The 26,065-nt window shown below is 33.3% G+C and overlaps 3 protein-coding genes and 2 pseudogenes across 3 annotated transcripts; 4 read left to right on the top strand and 1 right to left on the bottom strand.

Annotated features, from left to right (window-relative positions):
• The first annotated feature begins 1,195 nt into the window (after positions 1-1,195).
• On the top strand, positions 1,196-1,997 carry LOC112490556 (E3 ubiquitin-protein ligase RSL1-like; annotated as a pseudogene).
• A 1,802-nt stretch (positions 1,998-3,799) lies between these two features.
• LOC107410495 (E3 ubiquitin-protein ligase RSL1) lies at positions 3,800-4,760 on the top strand. Its single transcript, XM_025070506.3, has 2 exons — positions 3,800-4,542; positions 4,679-4,760. Exons 1-2 carry the CDS (start codon positions 3,800-3,802, stop codon positions 4,758-4,760), a joined length of 825 nt encoding a protein of 274 aa, XP_024926274.2.
• A 1,669-nt stretch (positions 4,761-6,429) lies between these two features.
• On the top strand, positions 6,430-8,409 carry LOC107410526 (E3 ubiquitin-protein ligase RSL1-like; annotated as a pseudogene).
• Positions 8,410-15,930: 7,521 nt separating this feature from the next.
• LOC107410516 (E3 ubiquitin-protein ligase RSL1) lies at positions 15,931-18,589 on the top strand. The gene is made up of 2 exons (XM_016017947.4): positions 15,931-17,043; positions 18,328-18,589. Exons 1-2 carry the CDS (start codon positions 16,133-16,135, stop codon positions 18,407-18,409), a joined length of 993 nt encoding a protein of 330 aa, XP_015873433.3. The 5' UTR covers positions 15,931-16,132; the 3' UTR covers positions 18,410-18,589.
• Positions 18,590-19,095: 506 nt separating this feature from the next.
• On the bottom strand, positions 19,096-25,315 carry LOC107410498 (probable disease resistance protein At4g27220). The gene is made up of 4 exons (XM_048468519.2): positions 22,425-25,315; positions 20,700-22,154; positions 19,744-20,567; positions 19,096-19,379 (listed from the first exon to the last, which is right to left on the bottom strand). Exons 1-3 carry the CDS (start codon positions 25,275-25,277, stop codon positions 20,223-20,225), a joined length of 4,653 nt encoding a protein of 1,550 aa, XP_048324476.2. The 5' UTR covers positions 25,278-25,315; the 3' UTR covers positions 19,096-19,379; positions 19,744-20,222.
• Positions 25,316-26,065: the final 750 nt, after the last annotated feature.

Consider the following 26,065-nt stretch of genomic DNA (forward strand, 5'->3'; position numbering starts at 1 on the left):
ATATGCATAGAATTAGGTTTATATCATATTGATCTCATAGTTTTAATATAAAAATATTATTTCATAATTTTTTCATAGAATAAAGAAAAAAAAAAGATTTTGGACGACTTCAAAATTTTTTTTTTTTGACAAAATAAGAAATGGGTTTTAAATTTATCTTCAGATACATTTATTCCAAATCAGATTTACATTTAGTATGTTATTAAAAACCCCTATTAGGGTAGTTATTAATTTTTAAATTCTAACATTCCAAGTGACTTTTTATACGAGCTTTAATTGTCTATCCATATAGTATTGTGAAGGAATTTTTTTATTAGTTTGGTGCTAAATAGATCACGTTATACTGTTGGTTCAATATCGTTGTTGTGCTAAATACACAATAAAAGCCTCTACTCAACACCCATATATTAGATAAAAGGGTTAATTGTATTTTACTACTTTTAGTTTGGAAATTTTGTAATTTAGATCTTCAATTTAGATTTAAATTTTTTACTATATTTGAATTAGTATTAGTTAGATTTTATCAAAATTTCAATTGATTACAAATTTGAGAGAAAGAAAAAAACAAATTGTGGTTCATATATATATATATATATATATATAATATTTTTGTCACATTGAGATAAACAAAGGAAAATATATATATATATATATATATATCGTGTTCAAAAATTATTCCATCATATTAGAAAATGATGTAAGGTCGGGCTTGTATGGTTGGAGGATATTCTCATAGCTGATAGTTGTACCCCGGTGATTCTTTAATATTTTTTTTTTAATTATTTTTTTATTTTATGATTTCAATATATATATATATATATATTCAAAATTTATATATTTAATGAAAGTAGGTATCCCGTATAATTTAAATTCTATATATATATATATATATTTATTTAGTTAAAGAAGTATACTATTCTTGATGGAATTCTACAAGGAAATCACCTTGCTAATTTTAAAATTTACTAATCAAAATTTCTGAATAGAAGTAGATTACTGATTACCTTTTAAGTAGTTGACTTCCTAAAGACTTTGTCAAAGGAAAGAAAACACAAAAAATAAAATTAAAAAAAAAAAACGTGTATTTATTTGAGTATATAAAGCGTATAAGAGAGAGAGAGAGAGAGAGAGTACCAACTTCTCTCATCGGTTCACTTAACTAAGGCTGCTGAAACTGTCAGAGTATTGTATCACCATGACTGTGAACGTAGTAGCAGCTCAAGTACCAGAAGCAAAAAAAAGAAGGAAGAAGAAAATTACGAAAGAAGGGCAAGATGGGTATAAAAACTATTGACGATCATAATAATATTATCGAAAAGCGGAAAAAGAAGCGGAAAAAAGCCCTTTTCGAATCTTTCGATTACCGAAACAGGGGAGTCTTCTTCCAATCCAAAAAAATCCAACAAACACCCAACGCCGCCGTCTAATTTCATCTGTGAAATCTGCATAGAACCCAAATCGACGGCGAACGAATCGTTCACCATCAAAGGCTGCAGCCATTCCTACTGTACGGACTGCGTGACAAAATACGTTTCGTCCAAGCTTCAAGAAAACGTTTCGAGAATCGGGTGCCCTGTTCCGGGTTGCGGAGGCTACCAGGATCCGGAGCATTGACGGCCGATTCTCCCACTGGAGGTGTTCGATCGGTGGGGAAACGCTCTGTTTGAGGCTGCGATTGATGGGTCCCACAAATTCTATTGCCTGTTCAAGGATTGCTCTATGATGATGCTGATCGACGATGAAGGAAACAGTGCGGCAGGAAGTCGGAGTGTCCGAATTGCAGGATACTGTTCTGCGCAAAGTGTAAAGTTTCATGCCATTCGGGGATTGTGTGCTCGGAATTTCGGAAATTGAAGAAGAATGAGAGAGAAAAGGAAGATGTCATGTTGATGAAACTTGCACACAACAAGCGATGGGGAAGGTGTCCAGATTGCAGCTTCCTTATTGAGAAAAGAAATGGCTGCAGCCATACCAAATGCAGGTATAGGTCCAATTAAGTTTCCTTGTTACTAAAGTGTGTGCGCGTGTATATATATATATATATATATGTAATAGAACAATTATGAGAATAATTTTCACATTAGAAATATTAGAAATATAGTACCGACTGATTTTCATTATATTCTGATTTTCCAAGATGTCAATTTCCTTTCAATTGAAAACTTTATGTTCATTCAACTTGGAAAGCTTTCTTGTTTGCTGAATGTAGCTTCCATTATTATTATTATTATTTTCTAATTGAAACTCCTCCATTACTTCCAAATAAGCCAATACAACCATCCAAAAACCACCTTCTATTCAATGAATTGATTAGAAGTACCAAACCAAATTAGTCAACAGAAAGACCTCCCAAAAAAAAAAAAAAAAAAAAAAAAACCATGATGTTTCTTTTTGCAAAATTACAACCTTAATCTTCATCATCCTTACTTTTGCAAATGAAGCCATAAGCATATGCTGTCCAGCCACGAAGCTATTAGACCGTGAATGAGAATATCGTGTTTTTTTTTTTGATACAATATCAATTTTGGTTTTATGGCAGGTGTGGAAGACGTTTCAATTACAGAAGAAGAAGGGTCCGTTTAAAGAGGAAGCTGTCTTCAATAATTATCAAAAATCATCTATTGTTGTTTTTTTTTTAGGATCATCGGACTGGTGATTTTTCAAAACTAAAATCAGTATAAGTGATTTTATAATTTTTTTGCTGAACAATATTTGAAGTACTTTTATCCTTTTATCCCTTTATAAGTGCTTTTAGCCATTTTAGATCACCTAAACCAGGCAGGAAAGTATTAATTTAGCGATTATAGTGTTAGAGTTACTAAAATACTTATTAAATTTGTTTAAGAAAGATATAGTTAATAAGTCATTATATTTAATTAATTTTTTTATTTACACATTTATCCGTATTAAGTTATATTAATATTTATCAATAAATTTCTTATATTAATATTTACCAATAAATCTCTTATGAGTGTTTATTAATTTTATATAATTGCTTATGAGAATTTGAGAAAAAGATTGAAGTTTTCACTAAATTAAACAAGGCAAAGTAAGCCCGCTTAAGATTATCTTTATTGATTAAATCACTTGTCAATAGTGTATTTTTTTCTTTTTAATAAAAATGCCACCTTCAAACACTTAACATGATCGGTTTTTCGTTCTTGTTATTATTATTTTTTTTATTTTTTACTTAATTGTTTAAAATTTGATCACCTAAAATTGTAGTTAATAATAATTAGTATTTGTTAAACATTTTAAACAATTTTAAACTTGAAAGAAAGAAAAAATGAAAAAAATATAAAATCAACTATGTTACCATATAGCAGCTTAATTGATTGTAGCATAAATTTATAAAATATCAACAAATTTTTTTGGTAATAATAAAATATCAACAAATTAATCAAGGTAAAATCTATATATATATATATATTATTCTTGATGGGACTCTAAAAGGAAATAAAAATATACTTCCCTAATTTTAACTTTTACTTATAAAAATTTCTGAATAAAAAATTGCATTACTGATTATGTGTTAAATTTAAATAGTTGACTTCCTATAGACTTCTCTTGAAAAACCAATGCACAATAATAATAAAACCAAACAAATAAAACGTGTACTTTATAATCGGAAATTAAAACTCAAAACCTAATTCCAAATAGATTCTATATATCAACGCAAAATGAGCACAGCTAATTGACTATATAAAAAATCGTATAAGAGGGAGACACTATCGATTTCTCTCTCATGAATTCGCCTAATCTAGGGCCGCTGAAATCGCCGGAAAAATGTTCTAACACCATGAATGTAGTAGCTCAAAAACCAGAATCAGAACAACAAGAAGAAGATGATCATACTAATACTATACTCAGCTTCTTCAAACCCGCCACAAAACCGAAAAAGCCCTTTTCGAATCCTTCGACTACCGAAAAGGGGGAATCTTCCAATTCCAAAGGCGACGAGTACCCACCGCCTCCGCCGCCTTTGCCGCCACCGTCTAGTTTAATCTGCGAAATCTGCAAAGAACCCAAATCGCCCAAAAAAGCTTTCACCATCAGAGGCTGCATACATTCTTACTGTACAAACTGCGTGACCGATTACGTGGCGTCCAAGCTTCGAGAAAACATTCTTAAAATCGGGTGCCCGGATCCCGGTTGCCGAGGAGGGTATCTGGATCCGGATCATTGCCGGCCGATAATCCCACCGGAGGTGTACAATAGGTGGGGAAGCGCGTTGCGGGATCAGGTTGTTGTGATCGTTAGGTCTCACAGATTCTATTGCCCGTACAGGGATTGCTCGATGATGATGACGATCGACGACGACAGTGTGAGGAAATCGGAGTGTCCGAACTGCTGGAGATTAATCTGCGCAAAGTGTAGAGTTCCGTGGCATTTGGGGATGCAGTGCTTGGAGTTTCGGGGGCTGAATAGGAACGAAAGAGACGAGGAAGATATAACGTTGATGAAGCCTGCACAGAGAAAGCGTAGGGTAAAGTGTCGAAATTGCAGGTTCTATGTTGACAGAACAAGGGACAAATGCACTAGGTCAGTTTACCTTTTCTTTGTTTAAAGTATTTTCAATTCAATGTGTTTTTTTATAAGTTTATATATATATAATAATAATTCTATATGAGCAGCCTGCTTGAGCATATAACGTTTAACTTTGGATTGGATATGTCAGGTGTGGAAAGTATTTCAATAACAGAAATCGAAGGGTGCAGTTTTGGAATAATTCTTTTAGTTACGCGATTTTCAAAGAATAAATTTGTTAAAGGTGAGTTAACAATTTTATTTTATTTTATTTTGTTTTTTACCAAACATTTTATACAAGTGCCTGGGAAGTCGTTTCTACAAACGACACAAATGATATGATTGATTGGTTTATTTTTTATTTATTTAATCATATTTAGGTTATAATATATTAACATGTACGTAGCATTATTATTATGAATTTCTTCCTGTTAGTGTTTATCAATTTTATACGAATGCTTGTGAGAATGTGAGATTACAGTTCATATAACTAATTTTTATGAAGTGTTTAGTTAGTGGTTAAATTAGTAGGAATTTAAAATTTTCTAGAAAAGTAAATTTTTTTTTATTTGGATAATTTTTAAAGGAGAAATTTATGGATTTCAGTGAAAAATAAATCTTATAATATGGAAAACTAAAAAAAATACACTAGTTTTATATATTTTTTTCAATATAATTTTATCTTTTAATTTTAATATATAAATTTATTTAATTATTTGTAAATCCTATTTTCTTTTATAATTAACTAAGTAGTATAAAAAAAAATCTAAAAAAAACTGATTCTTAGGAATCATCCTTCAATATTTTTCCTTTTACCAAATATCCCATAAGAAAAAAAAAAAAATTGTTACTTTTTCCCTCTTTTATGATGCTGGCACTTGGAATATATATATATATATATATATTTGTCTATCCATATAGTAATTTGAAGGACTTTTTTTAAAAAAAAATTTAATTTGGGGCTAAATGGGACCACCTTTTTCGGATTTTTTGGGCTTTGAATTTAATACATTTCACATAAGCTTTCAATTTACAATTTATTTCATATTAATCTTTTCTAAAATTTAAAAATTAAAAAAATTGATTAAAATTTTCAATTTATTAATAAGATAAAAAAGAAAACTGATTATGAGAAGATCAGTTATTTAAAAAAATTTTAAACTCCATATTAGTCAATTTCACAATTGAACTAATGTGAAACAAATTGTTAATTAAAGATATGATCTCAAATGTTTTAAATTTAAAGATTCAACATGCAATTGATCAAAGAATAGAATATTAAAATGAATTATTCCCCTTGGATAGGGGTTTCACTTAAGATGTTTGTGAAGAAGCCTCTTGAAATCTCCATTTCACATAGATTTTCTCAATTATTAGGTAACATGATTTTGATCTTTTAATCTAATTATGTATAATTTACATGACTCAAATGTTTGTTAATAGTAATTGAATTTTGTTAGGTCTCAACTAACTACAAGGAGAAACAAAAAACATAATCATAAAAAAAATTGTTATTTATTGCCACTTGTAAATATGATCACTAATAAAATTTATATATCAAGAATCCTGTGTAACTTGTTATCACTTTTAAATACTTAATAATTAATTTCATTTCTAAGTAAATTCAATATCTATCAACAAAATAAATCAAAATAAAAACAGATTATTTAAAGAATATGATAATACAAATGTAGTCTTCATAATTAAAAAATAATGACAAAAACCCAAAAAAAAAAAAAAAACGGGTGCAAAATGTGTTTTTATGTTAATAAATAATGTTAGCATGTACATACTACGTTGGCCACTTTTATCAGCAATTCTGTTACACACCCTAAAGGCATGATATGCGAAACCACCTCCCACTCTTTTGCAATCATAATCCTGCACTCATTTATCAAAGCTAAGAACAACCAAGAATCCATTTCAACAATATGTGTAGAACTCAAATTCATCCTACAATAATTAAAAGCCCCAAGCATTCAGTGAGATGGCCATTATTTTATTGGTTTACCTTATATTATATTTATCATTTGGAACGTTCATTTATTCATAATTAAGGTGTTTGGATCGGAGTTTGAAGCAAAAGAGAAAGAGACTTTTGATTTTTCACCGCCAACAATCTTTTATAACCATGAAAGTAATAGCAGAAGTAAAAGGAGAAGAAGAAGGAAGAAAATTAATGGAAAAGAAGAAGAAAGAAGAAAATTACGAAGGAAGCCGAAAATGGTTTCATGTACTGAAGCTATCGAAGTTGAAGAAGATGCTCACGATATGTTACGCTCCAAAACCACCATCGAAAAGGCCACAAACAACTACTCCCAGTACGGACACAGACGTCACCTCTACCTCCTCCTCATCATCATCATCATCACCAACGACAAAATCCAACTTCTTAGCTTCAACAGTACCCAATTCGGATTCGGGTCCTTCCATATTCGAAACCGGGGAGTCTTCCAATTCCAATAATTCCAACAATGACGACCCATCACCGTCGTCTTTCATCTGCGAAATCTGCGTAGAATCCAAGCCGGCCAACGAGTCGTTTAGGATCAAAGCTTGTAGCCATGGTGCTTATTGTACGGACTGTATAACCAAATACGTGGTCTACAAGCTTCAAGAGAACCTTTCGAGTATTGGGTGTCCGGTTCCGGATTGCGGAGGCTATCTGGAGCCGGAGTATTGCCGTCCGATACTCCCACCGAAGGTGTTCGATCGTTGGGGAAAAGGGTTGTCTGACGCTGCTGAGAAATTCTTCTACTGCCCATTCAAGGATTGCTCGTCGATGATATCGTTGAACGACGACGACGTCGATAAGAACAAGGTTGTGACGGAATCCGAGTGTCCAAATTGCAGGAGATTGTTATGCTCAAAGTGTAAAGTTGCATGGCATTCAGGGATTGTTTGCTCAAAGTTTCAGAAGCTGAATAAGAATGAGAGAGAGGTTGAAGATATAATGTTGATGAATCTTGCACTCAAAAAGCGTTGGGGAAGGTGTCCAAATTGCAGGTTCTATGTTGAGAAAACAACGGGTTGCAACAGTGTCAAATGCAGGTCTATAGCTCAGTATAATTTAATGTTTCTAAAAGATTTTGCTATTTTGTTTGTCATTTCATTTCTCAATTCAATGTGTGTGCTTCTTAAATACCTATTAATGAGTAGGCTATGGTAACTTGTTTAAAACTTTGTAAAGTTATTACACTTTGTACATAGATTGTAGAAAAATTTTCTTTAACTACAGCTAATTCATGGACCAACTACATTCAAGTTAGCTTGGCCATGATTATGATGTCTTTTGGATTTCATTTTTGTTATGCTTGTATTAATGCTTCTTCTGTCTTTTATACTTTGTAGAAGACCAATCTGCCAACTAAATTCTAAATATTTACTAATTAAAGGCCCTATACTAATTAATAATTCTTTTTAGGGAACTATTCCCTTGTTTTGAGTCCGTATGTAAAATTTCTTTATTCTTTGTTCTAATATTGTTTTAGTTTTTAGTTTTTGGATTTTTTATTTATTGATTTTTTACTTTCTTCAAGAATTGCTGATTATAGAGTATTAATTTTGGGTTGGATCGCAGGTGTGGAAAGCGTTTCAACTACCAAAGTGGAAGGTATTAATTTTGTGAATTATGAAGCTTTCATATTAGTGTTTATCAATTTTATAAAGTATGAATACTTAATTGTGAGAATATATATATATACACATATATATGTGAGAAATTAAGATTAGAGTTCCATTAAATTAACTGTTTGTTCCAGGTTTTACAACAGCTCACAAAAAGTGCTTCCTTTATGTCAATCTGGTTCAATTCTGGAGGATATATATTGCTTTCGTTTTTAGTTTTATTTCCCATAATGCATATACCCTTTTAATGGGAGAACCGTGTTACAAATGCTTTTATCTTCTATTATTTATGCTTATACAAACTTTTGCTCTTCTTATATATTGATTTTTCACAGTCAAAAAAAAAAAAAAAAAAAACACCAAGTCCCAAACAATTTTTATTTTTATTTTCTTACATTTGATCGAGCCAAAAGATATCCCCCTTACTACAGACAGGCTACAGCTTCTTGCCTTGTATTATAATATAATATTAGTAAACGCATTTCTTTCTCAAAATTTTCCCACTTTTTGGTTTAATAGAGGGCTTGTTAGCACCTTCCTTCGCCCTATCTATTAAAAAAAATTTCTTTTTTCCCCCTCCAAATGGACATTTAGAGGTGTTTTGTTTAAAGATCTTGAAATTATAGATCAATATATATTTCTCAATATATATATATCTATCTATCTATTGATGGAAAGATATGGATGTTTAGCCGGCCTACCTCAGTACCTTCAATGACTAACTAATTGATCGCATACTGTACAATTTCGGAAAGGGCAAATTCATCAATCAAGGAAAGTCAAATTTTGGGGTGGGTCGGCAGGTATATATAGCTAACATGCCACTGATATAAATCATTGTTTTAAAAGACTGGCCTAAGATTGTGCTGAGGGTTCTCCTCGAGACGAGGCTTTTAAAATTTGGAGTATTTCTCCTGTGAGGTACACGCTCTAGGGGATGGAGTTTATACTCTTGTACAAAAATGTGCCTTTTTTTTTTTTGCCTCGAATATTGGGATATATGCCTCAAAGATATACTTAAATCTAATCTTTTTATTTTTTATTTTATAAAAAATTATCCTATCATTACAAATTATTATTTATGAATTAGAAGTGTATATTTTATTAGTATATTTATTTACAATTTATTAATTTTGTATTTATGTAAATTTTAGTTGATTTATTTTGCAGTTTAAAAATTATTTATATTTTTATCCTTTAATTTTATATCAATTTAAGTATATATATATTTTTTAATATTAAAATTTAATTTCTGAAAAGCTTGGGCCCTAATATCCTAGGGCTTACGCTTTGCCTCCTAACAACAAAAACGTTTTGTTTTTGCATTTTCGCATTTTAAAACATTAACATTGACTTTAAATAAGTGAAAATTTCTGCTGTATATGAGGTTAATTTTATTTTTTTTAAAAATGTTTCTGAGTGATTTAAAAGCATTTGGACACAAATTTTCAAATAAAAATCTTGGATGTTAGTTCTATAACACTAATCTTATGATGTTAATTAGGGGTTCTTTTTTAAAAGGAATTAATTATTTTTCATAGTAATTTTATTTTCAAAATTTTGACATATCTACAAAATTTAATCCCATAAAATATTCAAATTGAAAGATAAAAGTGTGATCGAAAATAGTATAGAGATCATATATCTATAAGGGATAATCTAATGGTAATATGCATACTTCTCCAAATATAGATCCTGAATTTGAGTAACACAAGTGATAAAAAAAAAAAAAACTAGGATTAATATGTTCCATAATTTTTTTTTTCAAGAGTAATACTAAAATACCAAATAATATATCAAAATGTATACCGACTATCATGTGTCAATATTTTATTACTTAACATATTATTATTGTCAGGACCCGTCCAGAATTCCTCTCCGGAACCCTAGACAAGCCCTGATCCCAGGAAAATACCATCGAACCTTCCAACGGAAAATCCGACAAGACCTCCCTTAAGGGTAGGACTTACCAAAAATTACCTGTACTGAAAACACACTTCTATATTCACCCCCTTATTCCTCCCGCAAAACTACAAGTTGATTCCACAATTTACAATACTTCATAACAATAACGGTAAACCAGTGCATAAATAAAACATAAGTGTCCACATAGTATACAGAGCTTTATGAAGTGCTATTCAACAGAAAAACAACAAAGATGAAAGAAATAATATAACTGAAAGGAATGAATACAAAAGTACTTCTCGAAACACGATAGCGGCGGAGAACTGGTTCGCCCCGGAAGAACGTCTATCACCCCTTGCACCTAAGGGAACAGAACTTAAAAACGTGAGATGCTAATCATCTCAATGAGTAACCCTAGCTACTGAACACTTTTAATAATAATAATAATTGTAATAACAAATAAGGGAATTGAATTAATACCAACAATTAATAAATAAATAATAATAACAGTTGGAAATAATAACTTTCCTTCAAAACTCTCACTAATCACTTCGATGGAAATGTTCCCTTTTTAAAACAATTTCACAAAATCCGATATTCGTACTTCCCGAAAACCAAAGGATCAAACATTTGATAAACAATAAATAAATAAATACCCCAATATATAATTAAAATGTAATAAATTATAATAAATAATTTTTGAACACTTTTGGGGTTTGAAACTTTATTTGAAAATTACACTTGACGCACCACACCATATACCAGTGATGCCCTCCGATACCCAGCGTCCCGACCATCGACTGACGGGGAGATTAAAGAGAGAAACTTGCAAACAGCACTTCGGCGTCCCGACAGTACCGCTGTTGAAACCGTCATCCCGGCCAAGGGAGGGGCGGCTGTGGCCAATATCAAACTTGCCTGCCCACGGTCCAATGGCAACCACGGGAGACATAATACTTGCGTGCTAAACCACATAATACTTGCACGCTAAACCACGTGTACATACACCAGAACACCAATACTGTATGAGTGCGTCTAAAATAATTATTAAACCAACCGTACCGTTTTCCAAATTACCTTGGGAAATATATTAAATTTTCACACTTACCATCCCACATATTTTTATTTAACAAACCGGTACGAAAACATCGATAACAAATAATTCATAATTTTTTTGTAATACGAGGTTCAACAGATAAAATACCGTGGGCATAATTATAAAATTAAACCACTAATTTAACAAATATTTTCATAAAATATTTAAACCAATTATGCCCCAAAATAATATTTAAAACCACGTACGACTATTACCAAAATATACTTTGCTCATGCATAATAAATAAATTAAATCACAATAAAACCATAACTAAATTGTACCACATGAGCATAGTTTAAATACCAATTAAACATAATTAATTGCCCAAAATATTTTTGAAGGTGGGTCACTCACCTGGACCACGCAATTAACCTAAGATCTACCATGGGATCAATTCCATGACTCACCCATGCTCCGAATTGAAACTTGAGCGACGAGGATCACAAATCCGGTCTTACTTCCTGGAGATCGGACCGATGGTGGCCGGAATCTTGTCGGAAAGCTTTCGGGATTCAACTCTTCAATTCTCTCAATCCATCGCGAATTGGCGGAAAAAGGATGCTGGATTTGGACTCAGGAGGTCGGAAGCAGTGGACAAGGACTGGCGGTGCAACTAGGTACTTGCCGGAACAGTAACTTCCGGCGAGTTGCCGCGGTCATCGGCAACCGTCGCCGGCGGCGGCGTATGCAGTGGCCGTTGGCTGAGATTTTTGGCGATTTTGTAGATCGAGGGGAGAGAATTCCAACGGGATCGGCGGTGAGGCAAACGGAGGCCAGACGGCGGAGAAATCGGGGTTTGAAGATTTTCAGCCCCTCGCTGGAAAACGCTCCGATCCCGGCGCGTCGGAGGTCCGGTGGCCGTGAAATTTGGTGGATAGGCTGGACTTAAGGAGGTGGTGAGGGGTGGCTGGCACGTGTGGCCTGAAAATGGCCGAAAACAGGGCAAACGACGGTGGCTGGCGGTGGAGGGAAAAATCGCCGCCGAGCTTCGCCCCCTCGATCAGGGCGCGTCCGGCGACCAACGGCAGTGAAATTTCAGGGTTTGGCCGGAAACGGGGAGAGGCTTCCATCTGGCCTGCGCGTGTAATGAGAATCGGCCGGAAAATTTGAAGATTCCGGGGGCCGGTCGGTTTCTCTCTCCTCTCTCTCTTTCTCTCTCTTCCCTGAGATTTTTGTCAAATAAAAGCCACCGTGGTGACACTGTTCATCCACGTGGACCAATCAGGTGATGACACGTGGCATTACTGTACACTTAAGCCAGATATAATAAAATATTACGGTATCCAGCGAACTTCAAACGTCCATAACTTTTTAACCAAATGTCCGATTTAAGCGTGCCGCTAGTCTATGAACTCGTATAGACGAGCACTTTACAACCATGCAAGAGTCAAAACAAAATTACACAACAAGAAAAAGTCAACTCCGGCACCTTTTGGACTGTTTGCACCTCGACTTGTTTTGCTCATAACTTTCAAACCGTAGCTCCGTTTTCAACGTGCTACTAGTCTACGAACTCGTGCCAATGTGTACTTCGTAACGGTGCCTCAGTCAACCTAGAATTCCAATCGGGTCAAAAAGTCAACTTTTGACCCTTTCGGTCAACGGTCAAAGTCAAAGTCAACGGTCAACCTCGGTCACCCTCTGTCAACGTGCAAAAATTCCGACATGGTTCGGGACGGGGTGTTACAATTATAATTTAGTTATAGATAAGTGAATCCTTAAAGAGATAAGTATAACTAAATATAAATTAATTAAATATAAACACATGCAACTTGTGCACTTTTTGGTATATTTAGTTTATAACCTTATGGCATGTTTGATTTAAGAAATAAATTTAGGAATAGAATACTTATTCCAAAAATTTTAGAATACTTATTTAATAAATTTAGTTTTTTCGATGTTTAATAAATTTTTGAATTTGCAAATTACTATTTCATAGAAATGTATATACCTCCATTCGAAAGAATAACAATTCTTTTTAAAATCTCAATATTTCTATTATTATATTTTAATTTGGATAATCTTTAAAATATTTTTATTATATTTAGATTTATATTGAATATCATATATTAAAATTATTCTTTTTTTTTATATTATTTTCTATTCCGGTAAATGGTTGTTCTTATTTTATTGGGAATTGTTATTTTGTATATTAAATACCCTTATTATTATTCTATTCATAATGGGTTCTAAAAGGAAATGAAAAATACATTCTTACAAATTTTAAATTATATTCTAATCAAAATTTGTTAATTAAAGTACATTACTGATCATCTTTCACATTTAAATAGTTGACTTATTGAAGGAAAAAAAATTTGACTTACGAGGAAAAGAATTGAAAAAACGAAACAAATATCAAACAGTGTTTTTATATTCGGAATTAAAACTCAAAACCTAAAAAAGAAAAAAAAAAAAGATTCCTAAAGAGATTCTATAACACAATTACCAATTGATTAACCAGGCGTTCGAAAATCAGTGAAAAATTCGAAGCAATATTGGAGTTTGAAGCGAAAAAGCAAGGAAAGGAGAAAGAGAAGAAGAAAACAAAAACAAAAAAAAAATTAATAATAATAAAAAAAGAAAAAAAAAAAAGAAAAAGAAAAATGGAGTAGGAGAAGAAAGAAGAAAGAAAAAACCAAAAGAGGTTTCCTGCTTCGAAGTTGAAGAAGGTGCTCATAATATGTTTCGCTTCAAACCCATCATCATCTCATCATCATCATCAAAAAAGTGCTTCAATAGCAATAATAATACCGCATTCAACAAAAGGACAGAACGACCCGTCGTGTAATTCGATTCGTGTGCGAAATCTGCGTGGAAGCGAAGGAGTCGCCGTTTGGAGTCAAGGGTTGCAGCCACGCTTATTGTGGGGACAGGATAACCAAATACGTTTCGTACAAGCTGCTTCAACAAGGAAACGTTTCGGGGAGAATCGGGTGTCCGGATCCGGGTTGCGGAGGCTATCTGGAGCCGGATTATTGCCGGCCGGTGCTCCCGCGTGAGGTGTTCAAATGGTGGGGAAGAGTAACGTTTGAGGCTGCGGTTCTTGAAATTAAAGCAAGCAGAAATTCTTGTAGTGCCCATTCAAGGACTGCTCGGGGATGATTTCGATCGAAACCGACCACCATCAGCGTGCATGTGGGGTGAAAAAATAAGGTTGTGACCCTGTCAACTTGTCCTTATTGCGGCAGATTGTTGTGCCAACAGTGTAAAGCTCCATGGCATTCTGGGATTGCCTGCTCCAAGTTTCAGAAATTGAATAAGAAGGAGAAGGAGAAGGAGAAAGAACAAATAATATTTTTCATGAATTTTGCAAAGCAAAAGGGTTTGAAAAAGTGTCCTAAATGCAAGATCTCTATTGAAAAAAGAAGTGGTTGCAACTTGGTCAGATTCAGGTCAGTTTCTTTAAAGCTTTTTTCTTTTTGGACACAATCTTTCAAATGAAAATCTTGGTTGTTAGTTCGATAACATTAATCTTGTGATGGTAATTAAGGTTTTTTTTTTTTTTTTTTTTTTTTTTTTTTTAAATAAATTAATTGGTTTTCGTCGCAATTTTTACTTTCAAATTTATGGCATATCCACTAAATTCAATCCTATAAAATATTCAAATTGAAAAGTAAAAGTGTAACTGAAAATAGTAAAGAAAACATATATCCGTAAGGTATCTATACTTCTTCATACATTTTGGGTTCGAGTAACACAGTTGATAAAATAAATAAATAAATAAATAAAAACATTACAATTAATAGATTCCTTGATTTTTTTAAAGAGTAATTGAAAAAATCCAACAGTACTTAGTTGTCAGCTTGCTAACATGTTACATGGAAGGAATAACACTTCCATTAATGATTTGATTATAGACATTTGATTGGACAAATGATAAGCTTTACTATTTATTCATATAATGTGAGGCTATATTCCATAGATAATATATCATTATTTTTTCGTTCTCCTTCCGAAGAATTTTGCCTTTTTTTTTTTTTTTTTGGTTAAATCACTTTCCCCCTAATTTGGCTTATTCTCTGATTCTATATAAACGCAATTTTTTAGTTTTATGAATAATGAAAGAATAATGTGGTTTTTAAAATCATTGAAGTATATAATAAGTCATATTGTTATTTGAAACAAATTTTGATTTTAGGTTGTTTTGTTTTCGAAAAAGAAAATTAATATTTTTTTTAATAAAAAGAATGATAAGCTTGCTTTATATATATATATATATATAGAGATAGATAATTTCAAAAAAATATAGATAGATATATAAAGAATGATAAACTTAAGAATATCTTTATTAAATCATTTGTCAAGATTGTAAGTTTTTATTTATTTTTTTAGTTTATAATCTTCAAACACTTAATCAGTTTTAGCAAATTATTATCTAAATATTAACAAAATAAATCTTAATCGGTTTTAGCAAATTATTAACTAAATATTAACAAAATAAATCTAAGTGTTTCAAAAAATTAAAAAAATTAACCAAAGTAAAAAAAAAAAAAATGCAAAAAAATGCAAAAAAAAGTTAAAAAAATATTTTTTATTTAAAAGACATATATTATTCATAATGAGTTTTTTTGTTTGTCCCCTTATTCATACTGGGTTCTTAAAGCAAATAAAAAAATGCACTCGTACTAATTTTAAATTATAACCTAATCAAAATTTCTTACTTAAAGTACATTACCGATCATCTTTCAAATTTAAATAGTTGACTTACTAAAAAAAATTGAAAAAGCGAAACAAAGAACAAAAAGTGTTTTTATATTCGGAAATTAAAACTCAAAAAAAAAAAAAAAAAAAAAAAAGGCCGTTAAAAGATTCTATAATGCAATTACCAATTGACTAATTGAGTAAGCAGGCGTTCAAAAATCAGTGAAAAATTCGAAGCTATAGCGGAGTTCGAAGCGAAAAAGCAAGGGACTTTCCATTTCTCATCGATTTTTCAGCTTCAGGCCACTCAAACAGCCAAAGTCTTTGTTCATCACCATGGAAGTAAAAGCAGGAGGAGGAGGAGGAAGCAAATCACCAAAGAAGCCCAAATTGGAGAAAAACGTAAATTTGGCCATTATTGACGTTGAAGAAGACGATCATAATCTGTTCCGCTTCAAACCCATCATCGAAAAGGGTACCAACAAGTTCAACGCGATCTCTGTCGAGCATTACTCCAAATACAGAGACCTCCACCTCGCAAATTTCATCGATCTCTGCCACGAAAACCTCGACGACGAACTTCAATTCCTTTCATTCAAACCCGTCAATACCCAATTTGGGAAAAAGCGAGAGAAACCCTTTTCGAATCCTTCGATTAGCGAAACTGGGCAGTCTTCCAATTCCAAGATCAACGACCCTACTTTCGTCTGCGAAATCTGTGTCGAACCCAAATCAGCGAACGAATCGTTCGCCATCAAAGGCTGCACCCATTCTTACTGTACGGACTGCGTGACCAAGTACGTGGCGTCCAAGCTCCAGGAAAACATCCCGAGAATTGGGTGTCCGGTTTCGGGTTGCGGAGGCTATCTGGAGCCGGAGTATTGCCGGCCGATTCTCCCGCCGGACGTGTTCGATCGGTGGGGAATCACTTTGTGTGAGGCTGCGATTGTTGGCTCACGGAAATTCTACTGCCCATATAAGGATTGCTCGATGATGATGATTGATGATGGGAAAGAGGTTTTGATGGAATGCGAGTGTTTTAATTGCAGGAGATTGTTCTGTGCTCAGTGCAAGGTTCCATGGCATACAGGGATTGTGTGCTCTGAGTTTCAGAAGCTGAATAAGAATGAGAGAGAGAGGGAAGATATAATGTTGATGAATCTCGCGCGGAACAAGCATTGGAGAAGGTGTCCAAATTGCAAAATCTACGTTGAGAGAACAGACGGTTGCCTATTTATGCAATGCAGGTCAGTTTGTTTGTATGTATATTTTTTTTTTTTACAATTTGTTTATTCTGCATACTCTGTTTTGATGTATTGATGGTTAGCTCGAAAATCCTTGGATCATATTATGTCATAAATAGTTGTTTAATTATGTATTGAATGTGGTTGTATTGTGTATTATACTTCTATCTCATATTCACATGTTCGAGAGAGAGAGGAGGTCTATAGACAAATGTCATTTTTTTTTTTTTTTAATAAGAAACTTAGTTTGGGTTTTGAATTTTCATCTTGTGAAATCTGTTTTTTTGATTTTTAATATGGCCTATGAAATGGGTATATTTTATAAATTAGGGTTCTGACTGGGTTTGGTGGCAATTTCGCTTTGTATTTATAAATAGGCGCCGTACAGAGTTTGTCTGACATGTTGATATGAATGTTTGAAATATTATTTGTTTTGGTTCTCAAACAGTTGATGTATTGCTTTACACTTGAAATGCATATAGCGAGCTTAAATTTACAAGGTAGATAATAGAGCGTGTTTAACAAACATAAGGGTTTGCTTTCTCTAGTTCTCTCTCTATTATTATCTCTTTAAAAAAAAAAATCTTATCCCTCTTATCCAAGGTGAGGTTGGACTGGCTTTGTATTTTAGTAAGATTTTTGGGCATGCCACAAATGCTCAAATGCAGAGCTTTTTTCCTGGCAAATTTGGATGAAATATCTTAAACTTGTTTGAATGATGGTTTTGTTTTTGGTAAATAAATCAAGCTTATCATGATGATAACATTAACATAGTCTTTTAGTTCAAAATGAAAGCATCTTTTTTCCAAATGCATCTTATATTTAACAACCTTGGACATTAAACAAAAAAAAGTTAAATCTGTCAAATTTATGTCAATTTCTGGAAAACTCTTGTTGTACCTGAAGCCATGTATACTTTGAAATGCTTTAAATATCTGAAGCATAACCATATTGTCTCTCCAGATTTATTATCAAATATTGCCTTCTACGTCAATAAGCAATATCATGTTCTTTGATGATCCGATTTTCATGTGCCATTGTTGCCTATGAAATAACTGTGATAAGTGACTATTTGTCCATGTTCATGGGATTCAATTGTCGTCCTCAACTTTTAAATGCTTGAATATTCAATACGTCTTTTACTTGTATAATTGGTGCTCTTGGCAAGTATTTACCGTATTGGGCCAAATTTATTTTCCTGTAAAATTTCTTACACATTATATTTAAACTTTTAGTAATACATGAACACAGCATTATTTTATATTTTACTTTGGGGTTTGATTTCAGGTGTGGAACTGCTTTCTGCTACAACTGTGGAAATATTTATACGCAAAAAACATACCATTATTGCACGAAATGTCAGCGCTAATTATCTGTCGAGTGCCAATTGATAAAGATAAATTTTGTTAACTCTGTGGCTTATACTCGGCAATATGTTTATAAACTGCAAAATTATGAATGCTTCTGGGCATACGAAATAAATTTTTGATGTTGACCATATTTATTATTATTATTATTTGTTTTAAATTTTTTCGGTTGAAGTAGAAAATCTCTTTCTTGTTAGTTTGTGGCTGATGTCTCTATTCAGTCGCATCATCGGTTCGTGTTTTCCATTTTTGCTCTTCCTTCTCATGGCCCAATGACTAAATGTGGTCGTTGTTTCGTTTGTGTTTCCAACCAATATCTGCCTCTGATACTCGTGGTCCAAGAACGATGTGGCCCAATTACTAAACGTCATCATTTTAACCCAGGAGCAACATAACTATGTGTCTAGCTAACACAACTATAACAGGCCTCTTAGGTCTTTCCTGGGATGCTTCTAATTACACGTTTTCTAGCCCGTATACACCCAGATTATGAGAAGATGGAAGGTGAAATACAAACTGAGAGCGTGTTGGTTTGCCATACACTACATAAAAATCTGTTTTTGCATTCACGTTTTTTGAGGCAAATTAAACAAAGAATAAATATAAAAACTTTCATTAAACTAAGAACTAACCCAAAAGAAATTTGATACAGTCAGTGACCATATAAATCTGACGTGATCTTGAAATGGAAACATGAATGTTGTTTTTTTCATTGTCTCGGTAGCCGGTGGATTTGAAACTTTTCAGAGTATAACTTTTTTAGTTAATAAATACAAAGAGTTAAATAAAAACATAAATAACTTATAATTGAAATTCACAGGTACTAGTGTGGTTCATCCAAAAGAAACAATCTCAAATTTCTCAGTTTTAGCATAAAATTCAAGCCATATGAAATTTTAGCTAAACTATATGAAATTTGAATGAACTAAAATTAATCAAATACACTTCTAGTGAGTTCAATTCAACGCGACCCTGCACAACCAGAAAGAAAATGAAACAACATTAAACAAAAACAATAACGATGATAATAGTAGTAGTAAAATAATAACAAGATTATAAATTTTGGCAAACTATTATTATTATTATTATATTTAGGACATATTCATTGAACCTCATCCCAGAAAAAGAGTTAAATTGAAAGTTAAAATAGCGACCGTGAATGGTAACCAAGCAATTGATAAAAAAGCCCAAAAAAAAAAAAAAAGTGTAAGGCAGAGCAAACTAACCCGGATAAAATATTTCTTTTAAGAGAAAAAGAGAATAAAAAAAAAAAAAAAAAAAAGGATGAAGCTTTGATTTTGTGCCTTGTTATATAATTGTCTAATTGTGACATTACCTTGCTATCAAGTATCAACCGGGCCGCTTTCTGATAATTGTCTAATAGTGGCATTAATATCACCCTCCTTTAACTCCATCATTGGCCGATCACCATACTTATCATCAACATCCCATTCTTCATCTTCATAATCATCATCCCCATCTATAGAATACTCATCATCACTATGATATTCATCTTCCTTCACTGCACTTAATATTAATTTCTTCAGTTCCGGAGTGCTAACTTCTCCATTGCAGAAACTCCGCATCTGACAGCAGGACTTTACAAATACCCCTTCCAAATTTGGAAATCTCAAGATATGATTACTTCCTGAATAGAAACTCGTTAGGCTGGGCAGATTGCCAAGTTCCAAAACTTGCAAACGAGAAAAGACAATTTCACCTTCACTTTCATCACTTCCCTTTTGATGATCTCCCACTATTTGTATCATTCTTCTGCATTCAGTGATGATCATTCTTCTCAATTGTGACAGACTTTTAGCTGTTGAAGGTGTTAATAAATTCTCCATTCCATGGCATTTTGACACTGAGATATCTCAAGTTTTCGAAAGATATCGAACACGGCACTAGGTTCTTCAATCTGTCACATCTACTCACAAATAGAGCTTTCAAGTTGTGGAAGGCTCTTCCTACGGGGTGGTAATCCTCCTCCCATAAATGCATCAACTGAGGCAGCTCACTCAGTTTTAATCCTTCCAAACGGGAAAGTATTCCAGCATGTTCTATATCATCTCCGAGCTGGCCTTCATCCTGACAATTCCATATTGTATTCGGGGTGCCAATACCTTTCAGTGTCAATGCTTTCAACTTAGGAAATTTAACCTGATAAAAAAATAATCTAATTTATAATTTAAGAAACTAAAACCACATAATAATTGACTTACATATAGCAAAGTTATCTGGGTACGTACATAAAAAGTATATATATTTTGAGATTGTAGGTAAAGAATGTACCTTTTCGTTGGAAAAGGGTATGGGAAAATTAGTTGCAACCAATTCCTCCTCTCCAATCGGACATGTGCCATTTGTCTCCATTTCAGTGAAAACTTGTACAAATTTCGGAAGAGATTTAAGCTTCAAGGAATGTAGTTCTGGAAAGACAATCTTATTAGCAACTTTGTTGCTAATGTTTTGGTTATCATCTTCTATTTCATGGATAACTATTTCCTCCATCATATTGCAGTCAGCCACTCTGATTTCTTCAAGTTTCGAAAGAATTTTTGCTTCAGATAATGAGAAAAGACTCTTCAATCTGTTACAATTACTTACATCTATCTCTCGTAACTTTCCAAAACACTTGTCTGTGAGTTTCCCATGACAGAGTTTTTCAAGGTTCACCAATTTTTCAAGAACCAAAGACTCCAAGCTTACAAAGGCACTAAAAGGATGAATCTTGTCCATTGAGTTGATTATGTATTGAATTCCAACATTATTTTGGAATTTAAAAAACTTCAATTGTGGAAAACCCTCCCAATCTAAATCATAAACAACATTGTTCAGACCCTCCAATCCATTTAAACCCAATTCTTCAGACCCTTTCATTAGAATTTTAAGGCCCGCATGCTGATCTAATAGACTGCTTGTGTTGAGTTTGAGCTCCAACTTTCTCGAATTGTTATAATTCTTGAACTCATTGAGCTCGTCTTCTCCTATATTTATGTTATATCTTTTCAGTTTTGTACTAAACAAATCTTTTGGCAAACTGTTGACATCTGGTACAGCTAGATGTAAGGTGGATAAATGAGCCAAATTCTTTAATTCGGAAAGATGTGCATTACTCTTTTCACCGATGACTCCTTCAGTCTCCCATTTTGTAAAACTATTTTGAAATTTCAATTCTTCTAAACTTAGTAAGCATGATATGATATTGGGTTCAATCATTTCAAGTTTAGGACAATCTATCAAAGTTAATGACTGCAGACAAGTTAATTGTCCTATTTCTCTCAAAAGCTCCACAATATCTAACCTAGAAAGGCAGAGGGATTTTAAATTCTTTAGCTCTCCAAGTAAATCTGCAACTTCCAATTTTGGACAAGCATCTATACTCAATCTCTCCATGGTAAGGAATTTTATCCAACTTTTGGAGCAAAACCTTTTGAGGTTTGGGAGTTCTTCTAAATGCAAAGATTTTAGATTGGGAAGCAGTTTCTTATCCATCCCGTCTGAGTTTCTTAGATCATTTATGGTTAGTGCCTCTTCCATAACAGTACATTGACGTACCTCTAGGTGCTGAAGCTGTACAAGGCTTCGGGCCATAGAAAAAGATAATATATGCTTTAAACTATTGCAGCCGTCAACCCTCAAGCTTTTTAGATTCTGCATCTTGAAGGTTTCTGGAAGTTGGTCTGGCCATAACATTTCGGAGTTGACTGCAGACAATGTTAAAGACTTCAAGCTAGGAAATGCAACCTGCAAAGAGATAATTTTTAATTTTGTCAGTAATCAAAATTAACATATTAAACTAAGCCTTAATTCTACGCTATTTATAACCTTAGTTATGGAAAACGAATACTTATTTTCAAATTGAAATTTGTAATTATTTTGGTGCAATAATTAAGCATATGAGATCGGAGAAAATAACTAATAGCACTATCTATAATCTTCAAACTTAATTATATATATATATATATATACATATATATATAAATTGAAAATCAGTTGAAGTTTGAAGAATTATACCATTGTGTTGAACAAAGATATGCGACCTATATCTTCTTTTTGACTTGTGAAAGGGGCCTCAGATCCATCATGGAAAAAATAAACGAGCTCGGGTAAAGATTCCAAAGTCAAAGACTGCAACTGAGGAAACTCAAACTTAGCAATCGCTTCAGCAGGAATGATGCAGGGATCATCGTCTCTTAAATAAATAACTATCTCTGTCATTATCTTACATTTGATAACATTAAGTTCCTCAAGCTGTTTGGCAATGGAGAACGAGAAGAGATTCTTCAATCTATCACAATCTTCCACAATTACAGCTCTTAATTTGCCAAAAGAATCTGTTGAAAGTTTGCCATGGCATATCTTTTCCAAGTTCATTAGTTTCTTAAGATACAATACCTCCAAGCTTAGAAAAGCAGAGCAGGGATGATTTTGCTCCATGGGATTAATGATGCATTCCATATCATCGTTCTTCGCAATTATGAGACACTTCAACTGTGGGAAACCCTCTCGATCTAATTCAGGAACAAGATTGTTCACGCCTTTTGGTCGGTATAGTAAGAGATCTTCAGATCTTTTCAACAACATTTCAAGACCAGGATCGTCCCACAATCTTCTTATGTTGAGCTCAAGTCCCAATATTCTTGAACAATTTAAACTTGATCTCATTTTATAAATATCATTTGAGATGCGCATCTGAAAACGTCCTATTATTATGAAATATTTCGTCAACTTCATAGAAAACAAGCCTTTTGGCAGAGTGTTAAAATCCGGTATGTGTATACGTAAGGCGCTCAATCGAGACAAATTCTTTAACTCAATAAGACTAGCATTTCTTCTGTCAGTATTGAGTCTATCCATATCCCATTTTGTGAAGCTATTTGTGAAATCCAACTCTTCCAAATGTATTAAACTTGATATGACACTGCGTTCGATCACTTCAAGTTTGGGACAACCAGTCACACATAATAACTGTAGACGAGTCAGCTGCCCTATTTGTTTTGGCAATTCCACGATATTAGAGCCAACAATAACAAGAATTTTCAAACTCTTCAACTCTCCAATCAAAGCCACATCTCCTAAGTCACATTCGTACAGACCTAGACTTTGAAGATTTTGAAGGAAACAAAATGATCTAGGCAGAGTTGTTAAACACAAATGATACAACTCTAGAACTCTAAGATCCTTTATTTCTTCAAAAAAATGGTTTGACATTTGGGAATAATGATCACTCCATAGAGATAGATTATAGCAGAGCACTAAAAGAAACTTGAGTTGCGGACATTTTAACCTTTCAGGAAGTCGAGGATCATCAGTGCTATACAGCAGTGAAATTGCGGTTGCATCTTTGAGTTTTTTACTGTCTTCCACCTCCGGATCATAATTTCTAAAGCGAAACATTTGCTTTTCCTGGGACCCAATTGAGATGACAACATCTTGAATTACATCATGCATTGTGACCGTACGAGGGAGAGGACCATCCGACAGAAAACAACAAGTCTTTAGACTCTCAACCAGTGTAACCACCTTGTTATCAGCCTGTTCTAATCCTTTGATTCCTTGAAATAATTCCAATCCAATGCCACATATGAAGAAGGTGATAAAGGCTATGTAATAATCTTCTGGATATAAACCAATAAATAGCAGCATCAACTTTGCTTCATCACTTTCTAAATAGTTATAACTCAGCTTTATACTCGAATAGACTTTTTCGTGCATGCCTTTGATGTTAGTTGGAACAGACCTTCTTAGCTCTTGCAAGGCATTTTCCCATAAAGGAGATTTTCTGTTCTTCAATGCATTTGCAACCGTTTCTATAGCAATTGGTAAGCCTTCGCATTCTTTGATAATATCGCTTGCCAAAGGTTGGAACTCGGGGTTCTTCATCATTGAATCCCCCACAATTTTTCCAAACAAATCTTTTGCTTCATTATCATATAAAACTCCAAGCAAGAATATCTTCTCAGCTCCCATTTCACTCTGCACCACATCTTCAAACCTTGAGGTGAGCAGTATCTTGCATCCGTTCTTGTCATTCCCAAAAGCAATTCCCACTTCATGCAGCTCCAATTTCTTCCAGACATCATCTAGAACTACAAGGATCTTCTTTTCTTGCCCCAGACGACGAGACAATCGTTCTGCTCTAACAGATATGCTTTCCTCATCAAGTTTTAGGCCTAGATGCTCTGCAATTTCTCTTTGAATATTTTTAACATCAGGAGTTTGGGATATAGTGACCTTAACCATCTTATCGAATAACTTCTCTTCCATGGCTTGTCTAGCAACCTCTTTAGCAAGCATGGTTTTTCCGATGCCAGCCATGCCATAAATCCCAACCATCCTAACATTAGGATTTCTTAAAGTATCCATAATGTTCTTGATGGTGTAGATTCTTGAATCAAAAGTCATGTAGCCACCATGTCCGAATTCAATGACGCCCTTTGGAGGGACAGCATAAGAAACCTTTTGGGATAATATTGTGATTGCAAGTTTGATTTCAGCATCGGCAGCCTTAGCCATGGTCTCTGCTTTCTTGCTCAGCTTATGTCTTGACACCAACATTTGAAAGATCTTGCAAGAACACATGGGATTCGCATGGTCTTCATGTTTGAAAAAATCTCCAGCATTTTTAGCAACGTTGGTTACCCTGATCACCCAATTATGAACATCAGCTTCAATTTCCTCACCGTTTCTTGTAGCCTCATCAACCGAATGTTGCACGCGGTCTTTTGCACCTTCCAAAAGCTGAATTTGCGTCTTAAGGTTGTCTACATTTGTTTTGTAGTGGCAGGAATAACCCAATCCATGAACAACTGGTGCAACTGTATATTCACTAATTTTTGCACAAATTGAGATAATGAACTGATCCATGCTTACCTCCAATCTACTGTTTTTTTTTTTTTTTTTTTTTTTTTTAATAATCTTCTGTAATCACAACAAAAAAAGTTATGTGGTGAATATATTTGTAACAGAAAAAAAAAAAAAAAACTTTTTTTGTCACCAATGGTGATTGACAATAACGATAGTAACAGCTGACACGATAATAATTTGGTTTACTAAATTTTATAAGTCATCACTTTTTTCGGTATAGCGTTTCAACTTTAAAACTTAAAAATAAAAAATTAAAATAAAACAAATTAATAATGATTGTGTAAGTTATACGTGCAAATTGATGTAAAGTATGGAATAAAAGGAAATCCAAATCATAACAGCATAGCAGTATGGATGTGAATTACCTGATCAATTGGTTGTGAATCTAAATGGAGGGAGCAGCTGCAAGTGCTGTATAGCCACTACTACTATTTTTCCCTTTTTTTTTTTTTTTTTTTTTTTTTTTTTGTGGTTGTCAAAGTACAAGATATGTGGATCTATATAGAAAAGATGGCGACAATATAAAGAGAAATAAAGTAACTAAGAAAGCCAGAAAGTATGATGAAAAGGAGGATTAGATCAAGTAGAATTAAGAAACTGCAAGAAGACTCCAAATGATCACAAAATGGAAACAAGGAAAGAAGAGAGTGAGTGAGTGAAGGACAGACTTAATTTGGTTCTCTCGCAGATCAGTGGAGGTTTTCTTAACTTTTGGTAAATGACAAATCAGTAAAGGTTGGATGAGTGAGACAAGCACAAGGAAATAAATGACGCATGCTTTTTACTAA

This window comes from Ziziphus jujuba, chromosome 10 (assembly GCF_031755915.1).
Source record: "Ziziphus jujuba cultivar Dongzao chromosome 10, ASM3175591v1".
NCBI classification, from domain to species: Eukaryota; Viridiplantae; Streptophyta; class Magnoliopsida; order Rosales; family Rhamnaceae; genus Ziziphus; species Ziziphus jujuba.